Source organism: Cystoisospora suis (assembly GCF_002600585.1).
Source record: "Cystoisospora suis strain Wien I chromosome Unknown contig_11231, whole genome shotgun sequence".
Classification (NCBI taxonomy): domain Eukaryota; phylum Apicomplexa; class Conoidasida; order Eucoccidiorida; family Sarcocystidae; genus Cystoisospora; species Cystoisospora suis.
Window position 1 is genome coordinate 1 of NW_027164003.1, and position 1779 is coordinate 1779.

The 1779-nt window shown below is 43.1% G+C and overlaps 1 protein-coding gene across 1 annotated transcript in view; it reads right to left on the bottom strand.

The window, feature by feature from the left end:
• Positions 1-504: 504 nt before the first annotated feature.
• The window catches only part of CSUI_011387 (ankyrin repeat-containing protein), a gene marked incomplete at both ends in the record, with an annotated part of 2020 nt that continues 745 nt past the window's right edge, over positions 505-1779 (bottom strand). Inside the window, one exon of the mRNA XM_068071486.1 lies at positions 505-715. Within this exon, the coding sequence (XP_067916538.1) occupies positions 505-715 (211 nt within the window). The remainder of the gene's footprint in view (positions 716-1779) is intronic.

The following is a 1779-nucleotide window of genomic DNA, read 5'->3' on the forward strand; positions in this document are numbered from 1 at the left end:
ATCTGTAGGCACGTGCCTCCGACTACCATGGTTTGCATGTTTCCAACATGCAAGCAAGAAAACAGACCTTGCCTTCCATGCATCCAAACCTCTTCTCGTAATGTATCTACACCTCTTTTCCGAGTGTATGTACACCTCGTCTGCGGGTGTATGTACACATCGTCTTCGGGTGTATGTACACCTCGTCTCCAAGTGTATGTACACCTTTGTCCCTTTAGTTCATAGATAGCGCAGCCCCTCTGAGACCGTCCTTCGTTCCCAAGCAAAAGTCTCATGAACTCTTTAGATCAAAGTGGAAACATATTTCATTTTCTCCTCTCTTCGTTTTTACACCGCAGAGACAACTATGAAAGCCAGCGCCTCTCATCAGAGACGATAGATATGAGATGCCTCAATAAGGATGGATTCCTCTGATGCATTTAGTACGTCTATATAGCAATAAACGTACGTCAAGCTCCTCTATATCACCGGTCCGTCGAAGACAGAGGGAGGAATAACTTACAGCTTATGAGATGTCCGATGAAGATGATCATCTAAAGCTTTATAATGGTGAGACGGTTGATAGTTTTTACTCGACATTCTCGTAAACTGGAAGGTCACAATGTCTTTCTTCTCTCCGTGAAGACGCAGAGAATCGCATCGTAAAAGACGGCTGTTGGACGAAGGATTCAGTAAAGCTTTAGACAGAACCAGAATCAAATCTCCTAAATGACGTCTGTACATAATAGAAAAGAGGAAGCATAGCAAGAAAGAGAGAAGCATGAAAGAAAGAAAAGAAACGAGAAGCGCACAGAAGAAGAAGCCTATGAAACGAGATACCCGAGGGTCGATCTAGCCGTAGACATACAGAGACAGAAAGAATGAAAGCGAGAGTGTTTTATTATGTGCAGAGAGGACAGACGGGAGAACAGATGGCATTTGTGTGGGTATAGAAATTGCTCCAGTATGGTCATTATTGTCGCTGTTGTACCTCTAAGTGTTGAAGGGCACATTGACTGCGGTGTCTGTACAACTGAATGCGAATGAGGTGTATGTACACCTGAGAAGTTCAGGTTGAGCGCGGTGTCTGTACAAGCGTACGCGAATGAGGTGTATGGACACCTAAAATTTGATTGAGGTGTATGTACACCTGAAATCCGATTGAGGTGTATGTACACCTGAAATCGGATTGAGGTGTATGTACACCTGAAATCGGATTGAGGTGTATGTACACCTGAAACACGATTGAGGTGTATGTACACCTGAAATCCGATTGAGGTGTATGTACACCTGAAACACGATTGAGGTGTCTGTACACCTGAAATGCGGTTGGGGTGTTACTACATTGATGGCGATGATGTGCACATCGCCGTACAGTACTGGAATGACACGAGAATAAAGAGCGAGCGACGCAAGGAGAAAACAGGCGAAGAAGTCAATATGCATGCCATATACTCTTGTATATCCTCTGATACACATGCACCAGCCTAGTGTGGCTCGCATCCGCAAGGAAGAGAGGGAAACATTCAACATCGTGAACGCCCCCTTGCAAAAAAAACAATAGAAGAAAAGTCCTTCTCATCTCAATAATATACAGTGTATCTATCTACGTAGCTTGATTCTATCTACCTATCTTCAGTTTCACTATCTATCTCTAATCTATTATCTATCTACCTGTGGTCTATCTGTCTATCTACCTTTACTCTGCCTAGCTAGCTTTATCTATGCATCTATCTTTCATGTATCTATCTCCACCCTAGCTATCTGCCTTTACTTTGTTTATCTATCTTTAACCTGTCT